The following is a 19,700-nucleotide window of genomic DNA, read 5'->3' as shown; positions in this document are numbered from 1 at the left end:
CTAATCCCACTCGACTTAGTCTATGATAGAAATGAGTACCAGGAATCTTCCTGTGGGGTAAAGGCGGCCGGCGCGTAAGGCTGATAATCTCACCGCCATCTGTGAGCCGATTGCCTAGAAAGTGTTGGAGCCCTCAACGTCTCACAACTATGTGGGCCTCCACGGCCTGTGACAGGGATAGCTTTACCTTTCAACTGAGTTTACATTCAACAAAATTGAAGCGCTGATATACACTGGCACGGTACAGGTGTGACAGGACTTGGAAGTGGAGAAGACCCATGGGAAGGGATCAGCTGAGAATGTAACTGGACAGTGTGATGTTTCTTTGCTCTTCATTGTGGTCTGAAAGACAGAGAAATCCCAAATATAAAGCGAAAGAACGGAAGGGCTGTGAAATGAAATCATGTACTCCCGCTATGAACGGCAGGTGTGATGATTTTGATCTGTAATAAAAAGGGATATTTTAAAGATTTAATGAGCCACAATTTGAAAACTGTAACAAACAGATCCTAGAAGCTCTGAGGAAGATGGACACATTAACTGTAGTTACAAGGTTTATTTTAGGCAATTAAGCTTGATTCTGAATATGACGGTGATCATGAAATACTGCTTAAGGTATGAAGATATGAAAGGAATGTTCCAGCCTTTATGCAGCATATGGTTGTGACTGAATCTGATGAGTACAATATCTTTAAGACGGGGTAAGACACTCAGAAAATATATATGGACATGTAAGAGCAGAAGTGAAGATTAGTTTTCCGAAACAATCGATTTTCGCCTGTGGTCGATAAAGGATTCAAGAGTGTTACCCCGTTAGTATGGGTGGTACTCAGAGAAAGATAAGTCAGACTTTAGTTTTCAACTTTTAATATAGCAAGGGTAGGCACGCTGAAATGTCTGCACTGTAACTAGAGCTCTTCTGAAGAGTGCTATTTTCTGGGATATAATGCTGTGTAGTCCGTTGAAAATAAACTGACGTTTCGGAGGAATATACGAGCGAATCAGTAAATAGGTCACAAATTGATATAAAACGTGAAATATGTGATATTCGAACTTAATGAAAACATATATTTCTCAATAGATCCCCCACCAACATTGATACACTTGTCCCATAGCTTTACCAGTGCGTCGAAACCCGCAGCACAAAAGTCTTGTGACTGTTGTCTCAGCCACTTCCGCACCTCCTTTCAACCTCTTCGTCTCAGCTAAATATATGCCACGTTTCTCGGCTCAGTTGTCAACCGCTCTATGCGACAAACACTTCCCACCGTAAACGGGAAATATTTCTTTTTTGAATATCCTTTGCATTGAGTCCTCTTGTCCGCAAAAAAAGCACAACAGAACGCTGCTCTTCGCTGTTATACTCTAGAAGCACGGTCTCCATTTTTACCACTGAAACTAGCCTCTGAAGATGCGCATGCGCGTCTGCTACCTAGACTATCATGAAGTTGGACTGTGCTGCTACCTAGTGATACAGAAAATCTGTTATGTCTATTACAGCTGTTTTACTTCCATTTGTTACTTATTTGCCTTCTGTCCCTCGTATTGTGCTTTCATGCTTTCATGGTTTCTCGTTCGGCTTACTCTTTAACTCTGAAGATGGAGGCGATATTTTCATCCGAAACGTTCGATGACTTTAAACGAACCACACGGCGTTATTTCCCAGAAGACGGCACTTTCCATAACCACCGCTGCGAGAACTTCCCATCCTATATAGCTCTGTAATCGATATTAATTAATTTCTTACAAAATCAGAGTGAGAGCGGGATACGAAATATCTGGGCTATGTCAATTTATCTTCCAGTACTACTTATAGTTTGGTGGTTGACTCTGTCTTGTTTCACGGGTAGAAGGTAGGGGCGAGTACTCGAGGGGCCTGTCAGGAAAAGAGACTTCCTACTACTGTATTACAATTAGGACTGTAGCTGCTTGGTCAAGACTCGGATCGGCCACGGTTCCTGACTTGCATTCTGGAGGTGCTCGGTTCGAACCTCGACCGGGGTCGAATCAAAACCCACGAATGACTAGAACTGTAAGTAAATTAGCATAATATAGTGAAGGAAATCAAAAGCGAATTGTATAAAATATTAAACCTCAGTTAGTCTCCGAAATAACGTCTGTGTATGTATGTATCCAGACCGAAACGTCCACAGCTGATGTTTGAACATGTACGGGATGTTGTGGGGAATACAAATAAAATACGTCACAGGGAAATGAAATTGTGATATTACTTTCAATTCTGTTCCCAACAGCCGAAACAGCAGTGTATACCGGACAGATCAGCTTGGCGGTAAAGCTGTAGACTCGTATTCAGTTAGGTTCTCGGTTCGATTCTCGACCAGGACGCTGGATATCCTGGAAGATACTGTGTCAGTAGTTCCATCAGATCATGACAGCTTCCTTCCAGATCCTTTCGACTTCAGTATTCACCAATCGGCGCTTCACAGCCTGAGATACCGGCGGTGTCGTTACATAAACCGCCAAAATATTCTGGCATATTTGCTCAAAGCAAGAACTGTGGATCAAAAGAAACAGCCGTTGCTAGAGAACGGCTCTGAAATAGCATTCTTTTCTGGGCAATGACTTGGTAAGCACGTTCCCGCTGCAAAGTATACGCATGCAACAATAGAGATGTTATTAAAACGGGGGTTTCTACGGTTGTCCGTGCCGAGGAGTCTTAAGGAAGAGAGCTGGGCCAATCAAGTCCATTTTGCGTGGAGTCTGTGATGAGAGCATTTGAGCGCGTCAAACTGAAGAATCTCCACTGTTAGAAACCGTTACCAGGAAACGGCTAGTGAAGACACAGCAGGCTGTGGTGATTTGTGAATTGCGGAGATCAGTGGTTGTGCTGCAATTACTTGTAATTCCGAGTCGTGTATGCTAGTGGTCCAATATCCAAACCCCGTCGACAGTCACAATACTTCACGTGACATTACACTGTGGTTTCTGAGCTAATTGGCTTCAGGTTTCGATAAATGTTGTCGAAGTTTTCGGATAATTTATTAGAGAGAATTGTACAATCACTATTGCAAATTTCCCACTGAACTTTGTACGTATCGCAGCTCTCTGAAGTATGTCTTCCCCACAACAGGAAGCTGTTCAGCTAACAAATATTGTCATTATATGTGTGGTAATATCGATTGGCTGGCATAGTAGTATGAATAATAGCTGGCGATTATGTGAAATTCCCAGCTGTGAGTTATATACTGTCACGTGGTGTGACTATAGACGGGGTTTGGATTGGTACTCGGATATTGGACTCTTAAACAACTCATGATTACACTTTATAATCATTATCACACGAAGACAAGTGTGCTCAGTCACGGTCTTCACTGCACTGCTTGGTAGCGGCTTCCAACAGTGGACATTTCCTTTCCTTTGGGTTTCCGAACTGCCCCTGGCCTCAGCTGCCAGCTTAGCTAGGGTACGTACAAAATGCGTCCACAATGATTAATTTTAATCAGAATTATCCTCATATAAGTAAAAGAGAATGTGTGTGGGTTTATGCATTAACGCGACCTCCGTTGCAATATTTATTCAATATATGGCAGGGAGAACGATCGATCATGCCTGGGCATTAACTTTCGCTGTCGAATGCTGCGGTGTGTCCTCACCACGACGCGCCTCCTCCCTGTGGCGCGACGGGCGATTTTTGAGAAGCGTTCACACACAAGCGTTACCCACGAGATGAACAGCCCGAAGAGCAGATACAGGAACAGAACGCCGACGTTCCTCAGCCGAATGGACTTGATGCTCTCAGTCCCGCATGCCACCTGCTGCCACCAGTACAACCGCTGCAGTCGCTTCTGAAGTCCTCCTTCAGACATCCTCTTCAGGCTACGGACAAACAGGCACAACTTTAGCCTACGTTACCCACTTCATGGGAAAATATTGTGACATGTAGGCCCGTTTCTAGGAAACTTGTAACAAACACGTTCCCCGAACACAAACCATCGGTCAGTGTTAAATTTTACTATGATATGAGAATGAAAAACTCGCTGCCGTGGAATCAGCAGGCGAGTCCATGGATAAGAGCAAGAACGAAACTTTCCTTGGAAACCGCTACGATATATAAGCGGCAATTCAGATAAAAACGGAGTCATTCGTAACTCATAGTTCCAGGCAGTCGTAAAGTAAATATGAATAGAAGCCAGGAGACGACAGTGGAAGACAGTCGCTGTCCAGTCAGAATGGAGCGAGTCTTAGGCAGTTGTTTATTGTGAGCTGTTGTAATTGGTTGTTATTGAGCGAGTGACTGTAAACAAGTTGTCAATAAATCCGGTCATCCAATCCAAAAGCCGTTATTATTGGTCACGGAGACATAAGTACGTGACAGCACTGATCAGCCTTGTTACGAGAGGTCACATCACATTCTTAAGCACCCGTGATGTATTGCAATCAGCGATCAACATCCTGTACGGCCCCCAAATTTAGTATATTAACATCTGTGTAACATGTCACCTTTTATCCGCCTTCAATGCAACTTTACAAGGTTCACAATCTCTTCTTAATATTGTCGCGTATCGGGCGTATATCGCGACAAATAACTTCTCGATGTATTTGATGTAGCGAATTTTATTTCACATTCGCACTTACAATCACCCAAATTACAGATTTACGGTTACTGCTATCTGCAGTATCACAATTAGTACACTCCAAATGCCAGAATACAACTGACTAGTTGCTAGCTAACTCGGCGGTAGCTCCAGGACTCACCGACTGACTCAGTACAACTGACTGTGAATAGCCTTCGCTGCTCCTTATGTAGCCTTGATCGGACAATACGGAAAACGGCCACGTAATAGGCACCCTTGTTGCCTGGCGCTGTGTTGCTAGTAACGCTAGCGGTAGTAACCGCTGTTACTACCGTAACAATCCTGTTGCGTCACCGTTACGTTACCGTGCGGAGGAGGGGGAGGGGAGCGCTGACTCACCCGCCGCGTCACTGCTGGTGGGGGGGTTCTCCTTTGCGCAACATGTCACAATATAAAATAATGTTAAAATCACAATCATTTGCTACATGTTTCACCCTTATTTGGCAACTGTTCACACTGCACTACATATCAAGTCAATATATTTCCATGGTGTTGCATATTGTTGCTCTCACTAAAATCCATTTGTTTGAGAACATGACCTCTTCTCTTTCCCGCGCAACTTCCTTCTTGCGGCGTCCATGTTTGTGCCCCCTTTCAGGTATGTTCCCATAGTCGCGTGTATGTCACTACTGTGGGTTGTGATTTCAATGTTATTTTAAAGTAAGGAGAGATTGTGAACTGTTTTGAGTTGCATTAAAGACGGAATTAAATGAGTGAGTGATGCATCAAAGCAATAGGATGCTCAGATACAACGTTATGATGTCACATTTTGTTTCGGTAGTTCTGCCAGTAAGGAAAAATACAATATGGCGGCTGCCGGAAATCTGAATCTCGATTTTAAACGAGCTGGCTCAAGCGGTAACACTGATCTGTGTTAAGGGGGTGCCTCCTGCGAGTCTTTGCCTGCAACCCGATTATCTTTACCGAGATATTCAGTGATTTTCGTCAGTCCCTCCTGGCTCCTGGATAGTTTCTTTATTTATGTCATGAACATTCCATGTCTTACAATTTACGCTTCGTTATTCGCTATCATCAAATTATTCAACGCTACATAAATTTATCTGTTTTATTGGCAGCGTCCTTCAATAAACTACTGCAAACTAACAAAGACCCAGAAGAGAGAAGTTAGAAGCAGCCCCGTGCTATGCTGCAACCATGATCACAAGAACTAAATTTGTTTTCGTCTAACTGAATTTCAAGGCTACGTTTTTTTTATTGCTAGTGGGGTGGGACTAAGTCCCTTGTACTGCGGCCAATTCTGGCCTATTTTACCAGCCCCAGATGATAGGTGAGGGTGATTGTAGAGCAGTTGGTGGAATGAAGATTGGCAGGGGAAACCGAAGTACTCGGAGAAAACCTGCCCCAGTGCCACTTTGTCCACCACAAATCCCACTTGACCAGACCCGGGATCGAACCCGCCCGCTGCAATGGGAAGCCAGTGATTAACCGCTTGAGCTATGGCGCGGCCAAGGCTACGTTAGAAATAAATTTAGAACCAAATATAATTCAACGAGGTTTATAACTTCAGAGCCGGTCTGGACGACATGGAGAAGTGAAAATTGTTGGTTGAGGCACTATGCTACAAGCCGGAAGGTCTCGGGTTCGAGTCCATATGCGGTGGAGTTTTTTAATTGACCTAATTCTTCAAACCTAACTATGGCCCTGCGGTAGACTCAGCCACTAACAGAAATGTGTACCAGGAATCTTCCTGGTGTGTAAAGGGCGGCCGGCGTGTAAGGCTGACAACCTCACCGTCATCTGTGAGCCAACTAAATTGTGGGAGCTGGGTATCTGTAATTCAGTCGATACGCGGAAATTTACTGGTTGAATATTGTAACAGATTGAATTACATGATTATAAGGTACTCACTAATAATCAATGGCAAACTTGTACGGCAAGTCCTCTCTGACACCGAGAGCTCCGTAGGTAGAGAACTGGTCCCTGGGAATGTCGACTACCCGACAGACCATCGTCCCTAGGCAACCTTGGACTCGTTCGTGAACGTCCAGGAAAGCGTGAGTCTTGCTTTCGAACACACGCTGCAGTCCCGCCAGGATATCAAGCACTAGCGAACGGGAGGCATTCTCAATCTGTTGCCGGTACAATGCAGACACCGTGCTGTCCCGCGCGCGCTGTAAGTGGAGCAAGATCAGAGAGTATAGACCAGCTCTTTACATTCCTTCCCTTTTGCTCTTATTTAGTTTCCGTGACGGTTTTTTTCTCTTTCATAAAGGCTGATGGATTCTTATTTGTCACGACTGAAGTGCGTAGAATAGAGATGACGCTGTAGCTACCTGTATTCCTGAGTTGTGTGTGTTTATAAGGTGCTACAAATCCAAGCACTCAATCCAAAAACCCCGTCTTATAAGTCACCCCTACGCGTGACAATATATTGCTGCAAATTCATTAGAACTTGTAATTCGCAGAATAAAATACAGTAACGTGGGGACTCTTGTCCGACATGGCATGCGGCTTGAAGTCACAGACCTGTTTTCTTTAAACACACGCATTTGCATTTCTGCACACCCTGAGCTGCTAGTGTTAAAACCAGGTATTTGAAATGCACAGTTCCTGAAATTAGGCTTCCACGGAGGTTCATAATTGATGGTGATTCTCGTCTTGAAGCTTTGCATCATGTTGATGTGGGTAGTGTTGTTGGCGTTTCGGAGGTACATACTTCCTCCATCATCAGGGTCAGAATGAATAGGTTGACTCGACCTTTACCAATACATATGATGGAGATTCGAGGTTGAACCGGAATTTATTTTTACAAAAAGTATATACATACCAGAATCACCAAAATCTCCCTCTTTTCAGGATAATATACCTTTACAGCAACACTTTGTCACAATTTCAGTGACTATGGACGGGGTTTGCATTAGTAATCGGATTTATTGCACATGTATACAACTCGTTAATACACTTCACAAATCACTATAGGACACACTAGATCTTCCCAGTCTGTTACAGTCAACAGCTGTTACTTGGTAGCGGATTCCAACGGCGGAAGTTCTTTATGTTCTGTGCTCCCGGAGTGTCCCCCGGCCTCAGCCACCAGCTTCTAACGGCAACAGGTCACAGTGACTGAACCTCAGAAGCTCTCTAACTCACTCACTGCAACAGCTAACTGGCCCTGCTTATAACATACCGACACGCACAAAAAACACTGTTGCACTGTTGCTGTTTAGGGGCCGCTGCCTAGTAACGGCCAGTGTATAGTTGCTTACTTCGCGGTCGTTGCCTAGCAATGGATCTAAATGCCACGATATTTCTTCATCGTCCTGACAAGTTTCTTATACCAGCAGCATGAAATCTTTGTTTTGTCTGCTTATCCAGTTCAGGACACCGCGTTTAAGTTCGGTATTCTAGAGACTAGAAAACACGTTTCGGAAACTGGATATGCCTCCGTCCTCAGGTGAGTGGGGAAAACACCTACTCAATTGGGTTCCTTAGAAAGAGCTATCCCTCACCTGAGAACAGAAACATATCCTTTTTCCCAAACGTCGTGTTTTCTAATCTCTTGAACACCGGACGATGGAAGAAAAAGTCCAAAAACCCAGTAACTATGAGAGTTATACGCCATCGTCAGAACCCTTTAGAATCTACTTCCGGAAATGATTCTCCATTCTAGATGTCAGTTAGAACATTCGTGATTCATGGGAGGAGGTCAAACTATCAACATTAACAGGAGTTAGGAATAAGTTGAGTCCAAACCTCATGGATGACTTTGAGGGTCTCAAGACTTCGGTGGAGGAAGTAACTGCGGTGGAAACATCAACACAACTAGAACTAGAACTAGAAGTGGAGCCTGAAGACGTCACTCAATTTTTGTAATCTCATGACAAAACTATAACGGATGAGGAGTTGCTTCCTATGGACCAGCAAAGAAAGGGGTTTCCTGGTGAAGATGCTGTGAACATTGTTGAAATGACAACAAAGGATTTAGAATATTACATAAACTTAGCTAATAAAGCAGCAGAAGGGTTTGAAAACACTGACTCCAACTTTGAAAGACGTTCTATTGTTGGTGAAATGCTATGAAACCGCATCTCATGCGAGAGAGAAATCTTTCGTGAAAGGAAGAGTCAATCGATTCGGCAAACTTCATTGTTGTCTTATTTTAAGAAATTGCCACAATCACCCAAACATTCAGCATCCCCCAGCCTGTTCAGTCGGCAACCACCAACATCGAGGCAAGACCCTCCAGCAGCAGGAAGATTAGACCCGCTGAAAGCTCAGATAATGATTAGCACTTCGTAGCAATAAAGTATTTGTAAGTGATGTATATACATTGTTTTTAGACATAATGCTATTGGTCACTTAATAGACTAGACTATAATGTAAATATACTATTCATAAGCGATGGGAAAGCAAAAAATTCCGTCTGACTCGCTTTATTACGGTGATCTGCATTATCACCGAGGTATGCCTGTATGTAACTTTGCTTACAATGACGGGACATCAGACCAAAGACCAGCAACAACGAGTCTTACCTGCAGAATGGTGTGAGTAGCAGACTGGTCCACTATGCAGAGGGAGTATGGGCTGTGAAGTAGCTGCTCCAAGCTGAGGAACGGGTACGACCTTCGCTGCAGAGTGAGGCTGGAGATCAGGGTGGCCGAGTAAGCAGTGTAGAGCAGCATACCGAATACAAGGCTCAACCAGAGTACCAGGCGCGCGGCACAACTCTTAGGGGTCCACTCACTCCCTTAATGACAATACGAGTAAGTTGATCTCAGCCTTCAAAGCAGCAACTAGAGAATTCACTTCTTTATGTCTGCCCAGACAAATGCCGGGTCATAGAAGGAGCCCCCCCCCATAACAAAAATAATTAAGACTAAGGATATGCAAAATAGGGCGCGCCATAGCTCAGGCGGTCAGTCGCCTCGGCGGCCCGGGTTCGAGCCCGAGTCAGGTCATGTGGGATTTGTGGTGGACAAAGTGGCATTGGGGCAGATTTTCTCCGAGTACTTCGGTTTCTCCTGCAACTCTTCATTCCAACAATTGCTCCACAATCACCCTCACCTATCATCTAGGGCTGGTAACAATAGGTCAGAAGTGGCCACAGTACAAAGTGGACTCAGCCTGGTCAGACATATTGCGGTGCCGTGGTGGAATGATCATTGGTACTGAATCTCGTATGGAATTTCCCAGAATGAAACCCGAGGCTTGGCGATGAGAAGCCACTGTCTAGCCCAGCGCGCTATGGGACGACCACATGTTACTGTCGCGCGGTTTGAGGCATGGGAGAGGCAGGACACGTGCCAGCATGGGCCTGTCTCTCGTTCTCGATACTTCCGGACTCCATTTCTCCATTTGCTTCTAGGTTCCTCTCGAACCGCAGAACACGAGGCGGCGTTTTCCCAGCCCCAAAACTATACAGCGTGGACCCCAGGCAGGCCGGCGGCGGGGTCGAATGCCTCCACCCTAGCCCTGCGAGTCGTAAGAGGCGACGAAAAGGGAACCCAGTACCTGGGGGTATAACCGGGCCACCCAGTTCCTGGGGATATAAATACGGGGACCTGACCCTCCGGATTCAGGGACCCTCGAAGCTGAGACAGTAAAATGTGGTCATGAGTCCTGCGGGACTCGGACCTTAGACTGACTGCGCTGGCGAGGCCCAGCAGCAATTGTAAACGTCAGGTCCATCCTTTCGTCAGAGAGGATGTTATACAAGGATTATACACGCCAGTGTTCAGTTGGTAAATAAAATTGCTGGCCGTGGGTCTGAAGGGGCTTGTCGCCAAGACGAACTGGTTGGCGGTAAAGAACCGGTCGTAAAGTGACTCTGACTCTGACTCTGGCTGAGTGAGTTCAGTTACGGGATATTCGCCGGATACTAACCACGTGAGCACGGCTGTTGAGTCACTACAGGGTGGGAACATACTTAAGGTGTTGTGATGTGTAAAGTGTGGAAATCAGCTATGGCGCTGTACTTTCATGTAGTTCCGGGTGGTATGTACAAGTGGTCAATAAATCCATTCACCAATCCAAACCCCGTCTACTGTCACACACCTAAATCGTGCCAGTATGTTTTGAATGATTATTCGCGTAAATTGTTGCTGCTAGTTCTACGTGTGTTGTTTTCCTGATTTTCTTATGCAGTATCGTGTTGAAGTTACTTCCTCTTTGCTTGTATGCTTCTTTTGTGTGGATGTTTTCTTCCATCTATTGAATATTGTTCTTGTTTTGCTGTTCTGCGTGTTGTGTTGCCCAAGAAATACCGCGCTGTGACACACGAGGTCCTGTCAGTTACCTTGTTGCAGCATAGCCCCATATGTGACGAGGAATGCGTCTTGGATCCTGTGGAGGACTGGCTCCACCTCGTGATCTGCGCCATTCTCACGACTTCTGCGGTAGCTGTAGGCCAGCATCACAGAACCAGTCACCAGCACACAGCCTGTGAGGGTCCAGACGCCCAGATCGAACGGCCTCACGAACGACTGCCAGAAGTTCAGCTGGAGCCTGTGGATGTAGACACGGAACCTGGGCAGATGCGGAACTGTATTACGAACTGCAGCAACAGTTCTCACCGCCATGACAGTAAGGGCTGTGTTCTGGGATGTAATGCACGGTGCTCCGGTCGCGACCGACGTTTCGCAGGATCACATTGCCTCCATATTTAAGGCAGAAGAGTTATACAGCGATTTTTCACTGAAATTTCCGCATTCGGCTAAACAGGTTAAGAAAGAAGACCTATTCTGTTGGGTCCCACAGGTCAATGGTTCGAGAGTAGCTGTACTCAGAGGAGCCCAATCCAGTAAGTTCTCTTTCTTATCCTGTTCGGCACATGAATATCGTGGCTTCTAATAAACAGGGCATCTGAGGATATTTGGACGGAAGGGAGATGAAGCGACGGGAGATTGGAGAAAACTGCATAATGAGGAGATCCATAAATTATATTCTTCTCCAAGTATAATTACAACTTAACAAGTCAAGAAGGATGAGATAGGCAGAGCATGAAGCACGCACGTGACGAAGAGAAATTCTTACAAGATTTTGGTGGAAAATCCAGAAGGAAAAATGCCATTAGGAATATCTGGACGTAGGTGAAATGATTACATTAAGATGGATCTCAGAGAAGTAGGATGGAGTGGTGTGGACTGGATTCATCTGGCTGAGGAGAGGGACCAGTGGTGGGTCATTGTGAACAAGATAATTAATTTTCTCGTTCCGTAAATTTTTTGGGAAACTCTTGAGTAGCAGAGCGAAAGGTGGCTTCTGAAGAAGGGAACATCCCCATGGAGTTAGTTAGTTGGTTGGTTAGTTAGTTAGTTAGTTAGTTAGTTCGATAAACCAGGATGCTGAAAAGAAGCCGAAAAATAATTCTAAACAATGCGTGCCACACATTGAAAACCTTTTTCAACTCAGGTTGCAGTAGTAACATTTTTCAAGCAGACAGTATTTCTGTACATTTCAGCTGTCCATTCCATGCAGGCAGTTTATACACACCTGAGTTTCATGACGGGACTTGATAAATATGCCACCCGCTTTACAGAATTCGCAGTTAATGCAACCAGCAGCACATCAGCGCTTCCATTGGAGACTGGGTCAATTAAATGTCGTTCCTGCGAGGCAAATGTTACCTCGTTCAGCACAGAGAACTTGCTCCTGAAAGGCAAGTACAATCAGATTTAGAAGCAAAATGTAATACTTACTGTAATTTTGGTTTGCTTAGGCAGTCTTTAAGATGAAACTTTTTGTTGTGCTAGTACTACTACTACTAGTGCTACTCTTTTACTAACAAATATGGCGCCATCCGCAACCATCCACCATCCACGGAAACCACACAATACCACGGAATGGAAAATATTAACTTCAAACACAGCACAACGGCTACTTCTAGAACAAAGAAAAAAAAAAGCAATGCAGTGAAGCAATTACATGTCTACTTGATGATGATGATGATGATGATGTAAATTCGAAACATGTTATAGAAGGGACATTTACAAAAGCGTGAAAACATCTACGAACACGCAAGAACTTTGCACTTTCAAGGCTGCCCACACAAAACGAATCATTAACCAGGGCAACAAAATGCTGAAATGTAACAGGCCTATTATACCTGATGTGATTTTGGTTTGAAAATCAATGACGGCTATTCATTTCTCGTCTACTTACAACCACACGTTTACCACATAAATTTAATTAGCTCTTAATTAATTGTCATCAATTCAGAAACGCACACGCCTCGTCCGGCACACGGTTGCTTTCCTTGCTAATATCACACCATTTGCAGCATACAAAACAGTTGGTACTCAACGACGTGATCAGTGGATAAACCAGGGCTGCTTCTGGGCAACGGCTTGGTAAACACGTTCCCGCAGCAACAGACACGAAGACAACAATCGAAGAGCTGTATTTTCTATGTGGTCCGTGCCGAGATATTATAAGCAAGGGACATGGTGAGATCCAATCAGTTCTGTAAGGGTATCTGTAAAGAGAGGACTTGAGTCGGAGGCAAAGGAGTAGCCATTGTTGGAGCCATTACCAGGAAACGTCTAGTAAAAGACTGAGAACTCTAGACTTTGCGCACTAGTGAACTGTAAAACGTAGAAATGGCGATAGTGTAATAGTTTTTTGTAGTTACGATCTGTGAGTGGTTAATAAATCTATTTACCAATCCAAATCCCGTCTATAGTCACACATACAAGTGACAATATAGTAGTAAGAGTTTAAAGAGAGAATAACGCAAGAATAACACAAGACACAACACAGAAGGAAATGTCTACATTCTGTAACAGTGCAATTATACTGAGATTCCTAATACACACGGCTTCCTTACAGACCAGTGCTACAGTTTCACTTCGTGCATTACGTACTTGACGTGAAGTCACTCAGAACTGAACTCAGATCTCCGCAGTAATAACCCAGCGCCAAGACGCCTGGAGTTAATTCTGTTCGCGAAAGCAATACTGGCAGTATGGAAGAAAGAAACATGTAGGATCAATAGCAGTGGAACAGGGCACGCGGTAGTGTAGGTGGTTGAGGCACTATACTAAAAGTCGGAAGGTAACGGGTTCTATTCTCGATGGGGTCCTTGGGTTCTTAATTGACCTAATCCTTGCAGCCGCAATATGGCCCTGGGATCCACTCAGCCTCTAACATAAGTGAGTACCAGGAATCTTCCTGTGTGTAAAGGGCCACGGGTGCGCAAGGCTGACAATCTCACCGCCATATGTGAGCCTACTGTCCAGAAAATGTGAAAGCCTCGACGTCTCAATACCCTACGGGCCTCCACGGCTTGTTACAGGGGTAACTTTACTTCTTTTTGTCAATAGTAAGGAAAAGATTAAACACCGCACAGCTCTGGCCTGTGATCCATGCCTCAGAGAGATAATCTGTAGCCTTGAACCAAGATGTTGGACTACAGAATATTAGTCGAAAACAGATCAGTGCATTAACATTCTCACACAATTCGGTGACACTGAGACAAGAGAGAGAACTTAACTTCCGCCTGAAAATGGGCTGTATTGTTGCAACATTTCAGCTGCTAATTGCGTTAGTTTTGCTGTAAAATTATACATCACGAGCGCCATGCGTGGGTCAGTGATTCTAACACTACGCTCCAACGTCGACAGAACGCGTTAACAACAAGGAAGTGCTGCAGAATTCCAAGCGGAGAATAAAAACACATCCCCAGCAGCCAGGGAGCCTGAACCTCTCTGGAAACTTGCCAGTGGACGTACCAGTGAAGCTGCGGCTTCTGCTACACACTTTTTGTCCCACCTAAAACTAGTTCATGGTGTTGGAAGGGAAGTGTCGTCTCCAGAGCCAAGATTCAGTTAAGGGCCAACTCACACGGTCCCTCGCTGGTGTCGTGTCTACTGAAATAGGTGTAAATGAAGACTCGGGATTTCAGGACGAATATATGAAGACATTGTAAGATTTGAGGCTTTCACAGCGGCGGTGACTATGAAGAAAGCAGTCTTCTGGGATTTGGCACCGTGTATATGTGGTGTTAACCGACGTTTCGGAGGAACGTATCGCCTCCATCTTCAGGATAGAAGAAAAAATATAAGAAATCCGCAAGCGAAGAGAGCAGTCTGCTTTTACCGGTTCTCACGGTCTCTTCGCTTGCGGATTTCTTATATTTTTTCTTCTACCCTGAAGATGGAGGCGATACGTTCCTCCGAAACGTCGGTTAACACCACATATACACGGTGCCAAATCCCAGAAGACTGCTTTCTTTTATGAAGACATTGTTAGCTGGGTATCATGGTTTCTCTTTTAATTAAATGGGAATTTTGCACTTCTGTTAAGAGGAGAGTGGGACATTAGAATTATTTCGCCAGTCCTTCAGCCCTCTTTCCGACATCACTGATGGTTCTTCCTGTGTTTTTTAATTTTATATTCTGAAGAAGGAAGCAGCAGGTTCCTTCAAAACGTCGGTACATATCTACTAAACTACACAGTGTCAGTGTAATGTGTATGTCATGTTGTGAACATAGGCGTCTCAATGTTCAATGTTCAATTCCAGTCAGGAACAGAAATACAGGCGGACTCAGCTGTCTACATAGCCCTGTATTCAACAATTACCAGGAAAATTTTTCCCGAGGTAAAGCAGTCGGAACGTGACGCTCACCATTTCATTTTACGTGTTCATATCTTAGTTTAGTGAAAGAACATAGAACTTAACTGACAACAGTATGAGCGCTAACAGCGGCAACGCTATCCATAAACCTTAGTTTACCATAAATTACAGGCTTTTCCAAATACCGTGTTCTCCAGGAACGTAACCCGCGCTGTTGCCAAGGGAGTTCTGTGATATACTCGTAGGTACAGAGGTGAGAAGAAGCAACATAGAAATGTGCTCACGCAAAGAAGCAACGCACTTACGTGAAGTTGAGAGCGGTTTCCAGTGCGCTCCACACGTCCAGCAAGTATCCGCTTAGACTGGGCACTGTCGTCACAAACGGCGGGTTCTGTAAAATCGAGAAATCAACCTTCACATTGTCTGAGACCTGGGGTTCTCATAGTTTGGATGTGACGTCGTGTAACTTGGTAGAATAGTGTTAAATTTTCGGGGGAACTACCTGCTTTGTCTTCAGGTTAGAAGATGGAGACAGCTCCATCCGCTTCCTCCGAAACGTCAGTAACCATTTAACCAAAGTTTTAATATAATACACCCCCTCCCCCAAAAAATAATCCCCAACACTCACAATTATAGTAAAGCCATTAAGTTCACATTTTAGTGACTCATTCCATGCAACACACCATTTCTTGAGACGCTAATATTTGTCAATCAAGTAAGAGATTCACAGCATTTCAGGTGGTCCGAAAGTTCGTTATGGTGTTCAAAGACTCCGTTACTAGTCTCTATCCTGAACCAAATTAATTCAGTCCATAACGTCCTCGTCTATTTCTTCAAGATTCATATTAATATTATCATCGCATCCATGGCTGGGTCTTCCAAATTACAAGAAAGAGTCAGTAAATAGGCCACAAACGGAAGCAAAACAGCTGTAATTTACGTAATAGTTTTCTGTATGTATCACTAGGCAGCAGCACAGTCCAGCTCAATGATAGTCTAGGTAGCAGTCGAGCATGCGCATGTTCACAGGCTGATTTCAGTAGTCAGAATGGCGACCGTACTTGAGGATTGTACTACCGAACAGCAGCGTTCTGTTGTGCATTCTTTTGTAGGCAAAAGTATTCAATGCAAAAGATATTCAATTCATAAAGAAATGTTTCCTGTTTACCGAGGAAAGTGTTTGTCGCGTAAAGAGGTTCACATGTGGGTGGCAAACGTTACGCTGATGACGAAGAAGTTAAAACGGAGGTGCGGAAGTGGCTGAGACATCAGTCAGAACACTTCTGTGCTGCGGGTTTCGGCGCACTGGTAAAGCGATGGGAGAACCATTAAATAATTTTGTGCTAAATATAGCATGAACTACTGTCACAGTGATTAAATAAACTGAAAAGAGGAGCTGGGATAGCTCAGTGGATATAGTGACGGGTTGTGTGACCGAGAAATCGGGATTGCATTCCTGGTACGAGTAAGAGATCTCTCTCTTCTCCATAGAGTCCAAACCTGCTCTGGGTTTCTCCTAGCCTTAATGGGCACCGGGATAAAGCGGTAGGAGCGTGAAGCTAACTAGTCATCATCTAGTGAAGAATTGTGGAGCTAAACCTCCACTCCACATAGGTCTTCATGATATGGCATTTAATTAATTTTGCCAGGGAAAAGAAACTTACCTATTTTTACCCTTTACGAACAAAAATTCGGCTTATTCCCCCACCCTCGAATTCTTTTTTCTTTTTCATTCTTCCTAGCCTTCACGTTTCCTTCTCTCTTTTTAATCTTTTATTTCTATTTATTCTGTTTAACTTACATGTTCTTCCCATGCCAAGAATTGAACTGACGTTGTGTACATTTACATATTTCCTGCTTCTGTTTCCTCATTGAAACGAAAAGCACTCGAATCAAAATCTTGGGTCACGTGCTGCTTGTGAGTCGATGCACTTACTTCAGCAGTGGCCACGCTCAACTGTAGGCCTTCCAAGTCTCTTCTCCGCTGCCACATGTCTTCAGCAACGATCTCGAGGCCCCCAAGACGTGACCAACTCCCGAGATAACGACGCCGCAGAGGACCGCCCGGCACCACACGATACCACTCGTCAAGCTGAGCGGTGCAAGTGGTGCTGTGTCCCATGGTAACTGCCACGAACTGCACATGCAACACGACAAAGAGTGGCGGGGTTACTACACATTACGGCGAAGCATTAGCGGTAGGAAATGGAGGAATCCGGCATAAATTTTGATTTAAAATATCCCGCAACTGAGAGGTTCATAAAATGGTACAATGTATAATAATTTGGGGAAGACACATTGTTCCTGTGTCCAAGCTCCATGCTATAAAGAGGCGAAACGGGATTGGAAGTTAGGATTTCTTCAGTCGTGTTTTACTATTCGAGAGATCGAAACTTTTCATTTTAGAAAATCGATCCCAACATTAATAAATTCATTATTACGACTTATTTGCATTGTAGCATGTAGACCCGTTCCTAGGCAACGGCTCTGTAAACAATGGCCCCATCAGATTCGTAACACGCACCAACGGAATAACTGGGAAGCGTTGATCCCTACGCTTTCCGGTCTCTGGATCTATATGAAATGTTTACGTGCCTGACAGCGGTAAGTAATCCTTTCCAATGGCAGAAGCAAAGTGGAGACATCTGTGTTTGAAGTCACTAACATGATCCATTTGAACATGTCGAAAACAGCCGGATAATAACCTGAAATCTGAAGAATAGAAGACGGAAAATTATATAATTTTCATTGGAATAATATACACAAAAAGAAAACAAACTTTGAATTCGAAATACTGTAATATGTTTTGAAAGAAATTTAATAGCTTCTATTAATAATTTGCTGTGATTGATATTTCAACCTTTTGATCCTAAAATTCGTCTAAAAATTGTTCAAACGTGTAGTTCCTGTATCTTCATTACAAGATCATTTTCTTGATGCTGCTTAGACAAACATTTGGTGTTTATTGTGAATATTATACTCGTAAACAAAGATGTAAATATGCTCTGTGGATACAATGCAGTATTTCTCATTTCAGTATAGCTGGTATATAGTAAGCACTGTATTTTTAAGATGAACATTATAGAATGTATTTAATGTTATTTATTATCTAAGGAAAATAGAGCTATCCCTGTAATAGGCCGTGAAGGCCCACAGGGTTGTGAGATGTTCAGGCTCACACATTTTCCAGACAATCGGCTCACAGATGGTGGTGAGCGGTGGTGAGGTTGTCAACCTTACGTGCCGGCCGCGCTTTACTCCCCAGGAAAATTATTTAATTAATTCCTGGTACTCATTTCTGTTAGAGGCTGAGTCGATCCCAGGACCATAGTGCGGCTGGAAGGATTAGGTCCATTGAAAAAAAACCTCATTGGGACTTGAACCCGCGACCTCCCGGCTTGTAGCATAGCCCCTCAACCAACTACGCTATCGCGTGCACCCCCTGGTTCGTGTAGTACCAAAGAGAAGTCGGCGACTGGTTATTCCCAGAACTTCTTGTCAATGTCTGTGTTCTGTAAAAATGCACAGGATAGTAAAAGCTTTGAAATGACTTCAATTTTCCTAATTTCATTAAGATCTGATTTCTTTTTGGTACACAAAATAAACAATAATCTGACAAGCTAACTCAATATATTACGTGCCTGTTGGAGGTACAGCAGAGTCGAGCTGTCCTGTGACAAAACAATGAAGGCGACGAGGGTGACATCTGTGAACGTATGTGCATACAGAAGCTCTGGTGGTTTGTGGATACTAACGCTCACTCCCACGTCTCCCAGCTTCTCGACTGTTTCTTTCAGGGCGTGACTCTCGCGTAGTTCTGAAAGGGAAATCCGATATCTCTCAGAAATTCGTTTATGATTAATTCTGAAAAAACAAAAACATGTTATATACGTCTAGGCACAGCTCACGGGTAGGTCAGAAATAAACTAATATCATTCAGGACATCGCTACAGCGTAGTTGCGAAATAGTTTTATACCTCTCGGTGCATATTTTTACGATGAATTACGAAATAAATCTGATATTTGTCAGGTCAAATTTCATGCGGAATTATGAAATACACCTTATGTCTCTCGGGAAATGATTGATCCGTACATTTCGAGCAAAACTGTTATCCTTCAAGACAATATTCATGTTTAGGCTGAAATAATTTCATATTTCCCAGGACATAGCGTACTCCGAATTATAAAGTATATATGATATTTCTCAGGGTATACATCTCATATCTGTCAAGAAATGGTTCAGACATACATTTAAATACATATAATATCTCTCAAACTTTGGAAGTTGAACCGGAAGAAGAAGTAGATACAGACGAGAAAGGACCATATATTTTACAAAGTGAGGTGGAAAAAGCTATCAAGGAAATGAGGAAGGGAAAGGCTACAGGAGATGATGATGTACCTGGAGATGTGCTCAAGTTACTGGGAGAAGGTGGTTTGAAAACACTGACAAAACTAATGAACACCATATATGAAAGTGGAGAGTGGCCCAAGGACTTTACAGAAGTTACAATGATTGCCTTAAAGAAAAAGACAAAAGCTACAAAATGCAGCGACCATCGCACAATAAG

General features: G+C 43.8%; 2 protein-coding genes across 3 annotated transcripts in view; both read right to left on the bottom strand.

Moving 5' to 3' along the window:
- Positions 1-129: 129 nt before the first annotated feature.
- LOC111862722 (glutamate receptor 3.3-like) lies at positions 130-17,369 on the bottom strand. 2 transcript variants are annotated; one of them, XM_023848349.2, is made up of 7 exons: positions 17,066-17,369; positions 15,435-15,520; positions 12,048-12,206; positions 10,852-11,081; positions 9,089-9,303; positions 6,465-6,727; positions 130-3,837 (listed from the first exon to the last, which is right to left on the bottom strand). In XM_023848349.2, exons 1-7 carry the CDS (start codon positions 17,249-17,251, stop codon positions 3,534-3,536), a joined length of 1,443 nt encoding a protein of 480 aa, XP_023704117.1. In that variant the 5' UTR covers positions 17,252-17,369; the 3' UTR covers positions 130-3,533. The 2 variants fall into 2 exon arrangements, with proteins under 2 accessions (XP_023704117.1, XP_033606627.1); XM_033750736.1 differs by lacking the exons at positions 15,435-15,520; positions 17,066-17,369 and adding an exon at positions 12,341-12,441.
- Positions 17,370-18,749: 1,380 nt separating this feature from the next.
- LOC117282180 overlaps positions 18,750-19,700 on the bottom strand; it is a 6,323-nt gene continuing 5,372 nt past the window's right edge. The window contains exon 2 of the mRNA XM_033750767.1: positions 18,750-18,946. Coding sequence (XP_033606658.1) covers positions 18,750-18,946 — 197 coding nt within the window. The remainder of the gene's footprint in view (positions 18,947-19,700) is intronic.

Source organism: Cryptotermes secundus, unplaced genomic scaffold, assembly GCF_002891405.2.
Source record: "Cryptotermes secundus unplaced genomic scaffold, Csec_1.0 scaffold5, whole genome shotgun sequence".
Taxonomy (NCBI): domain Eukaryota; kingdom Metazoa; phylum Arthropoda; class Insecta; order Blattodea; family Kalotermitidae; genus Cryptotermes; species Cryptotermes secundus.
The sequence above is the reverse complement of the archived record's forward strand: the minus strand, read 5'-3'. Positions and strand labels throughout refer to the sequence as shown.